At 53.1% G+C, this 1,760-nt stretch overlaps 1 protein-coding gene across 1 annotated transcript in view; it reads right to left on the bottom strand.

Annotated features, from left to right (window-relative positions):
* LOC104872733 (disintegrin and metalloproteinase domain-containing protein 21-like) overlaps positions 1–676 on the bottom strand; it is a 47,054-nt gene extending 46,378 nt beyond the window's left edge. The window contains 1 exon segment of the mRNA XM_033757422.1: positions 601–676. Within this exon segment, the coding sequence (XP_033613313.1) occupies positions 601–676 (76 nt within the window).
* Positions 677–1,760: the final 1,084 nt, after the last annotated feature.

Below are 1,760 nucleotides of genomic sequence, written 5' to 3'. Positions count from 1 at the left end.
AAGGAGGAGGAGGAGGAGGAGGAGGAGGAGGAGGAGGAAAGACCGAAGTTAAGACGACTCAGTCTCCTGTTGGGGCTCCTTGCTCTCCCTCACAAAGAGAATTTCCAGCTTTTCACCTACTTTCTCGGCATTATCATTTAGACTCTTTTCAGCTGATTCAAATAATTCTCTGAGGATCAGTCTTCTTCCAATAAAATGAGACTTTATCCAATCAGTATTGACACAGAACTTTCACATTCTCCCTAATTAGCTTTCTAATTAAAGACTTTTCCCCGCACATCCAGCGGATAACTAGGGAAACAATGACAACAGAACAAAATGAAACAAAATAAAAATTACCAATTTTTATTAAACACAACAATAACAAAGCAGCCTTGTCTTCTAGCTATTTGGAAATAGCCATGCTTCTCCTTAGCTACACCCAGCCTCCTGGGCCAGAACGCCAGAGCCCACACTCCGAGGTCTCTTCTGCAGGGACTGTGTGGGCCTGGGGTGTCTGTGGGTGAGGAGTGAGGCCTGGGGCCGGGGGCTGAGCTGCTACACATCCCCAGCTGTGCCGAGCTTGCCTGTGTCTCCTCCCTCCAGCCAGAAGGAGCTCACGGACGCCGTGGTTCTCCGAGAACAGCTCTGTTTCAAAAATCATTTGGAGCTGATTTTCAGAGACAGCACAGTGCATGGCCGGGACTCTGGCTTGGGAAGTAACAGTGAAAGGTGACAGAAACAAAGCCACAAGCAGGCTGGGACCTGACAGGACAAAGGCTCTGAGGGGTTTCAGAACAGTTTGTGTCCCATTTCCCATCAAATCTGGATTAGCAGAAGCAAAGGAGGAAAGAGAACAAATAAAGGAAATCCACATATAATCCAACCCTGCGTTTGAGCTACGCGCCTGCGTTCCTTCTCTGCTTAGCCCAGCAGCTCTGATTACCAGGACTGATAACAAGGGCAGAGTGGGCCAGGCACCCTCCTGCCGGGCTTCCCAGGGTGCCAGCCAGTCCTTGACTTGGGGACAGGTGGCAATGATGCGGACGCGGGAGAAGAACTGGTGCTCATCAGGTGGGCACTGTGGCCTGGTCTACAGGACACCGGGAGGACCCGGAAGCCCGAGGCTGGCCATGGGCTGTGGCACCTGATGCCAGCAACCAGTCACGAACCTGGCACGAGTGGGCGGCAAAGGCCAGGCAGCCCTGGGGTGCAGACGGAGCTCTCCTTCCTCCCCTCTTCCTGCCCCTTCCGCCTCCCTCTGCCCCTCTCCTCTCTCTCCTTTCTGGACATACTTCAGCAGGAGCATCCGGCTAGTGACGTTCAGACTCTTTCCCATTTAGTAATAATTTTATAAGTGTGCTTTAGAAAAAACTGTAAAAGACTGAATACTGTACATACGATGGTGCAGTAGGTGGGGCGCCTTCAGACACAGCATTCTGCAGATGGACGCCGGAGAACTACTCAGAAAGAACCGGAAGTTTCCAGAGGCACCGGAGGCCACGTGACAGAGCAGGGCTCCACTTGCAGGTGGCTAGAGCAGGACTGACCCCGTGCATGTCCTCCGGGGCAGGTCCTGGCCGTCCCGGGCCCCGCCATCTCCTGCCTTCTGGCATCTGCAGCACTTTAGCCTTGACAGAGCCCCAAGGGCACCTTGCCTGCTGCTGGTAATTTCAGGCTCTTAAATCAGTGTTGCCTCTGCCTTTCTTCTGGCCTGAAGCTAACAGCCAAGCCCTCAAAGAGCTTCTGGTACAAAGTGGTGGTGCCCGAAAGGTGCCTGG

The sequence above is a fragment of the Fukomys damarensis genome, unplaced genomic scaffold (genome assembly GCF_012274545.1).
Source record: "Fukomys damarensis isolate Sample0158 unplaced genomic scaffold, DMR_v1.0_HiC HiC_scaffold_30, whole genome shotgun sequence".
Classification (NCBI taxonomy): domain Eukaryota; kingdom Metazoa; phylum Chordata; class Mammalia; order Rodentia; family Bathyergidae; genus Fukomys; species Fukomys damarensis.
This window is presented reverse-complemented; position numbering and strand designations above follow the sequence as displayed.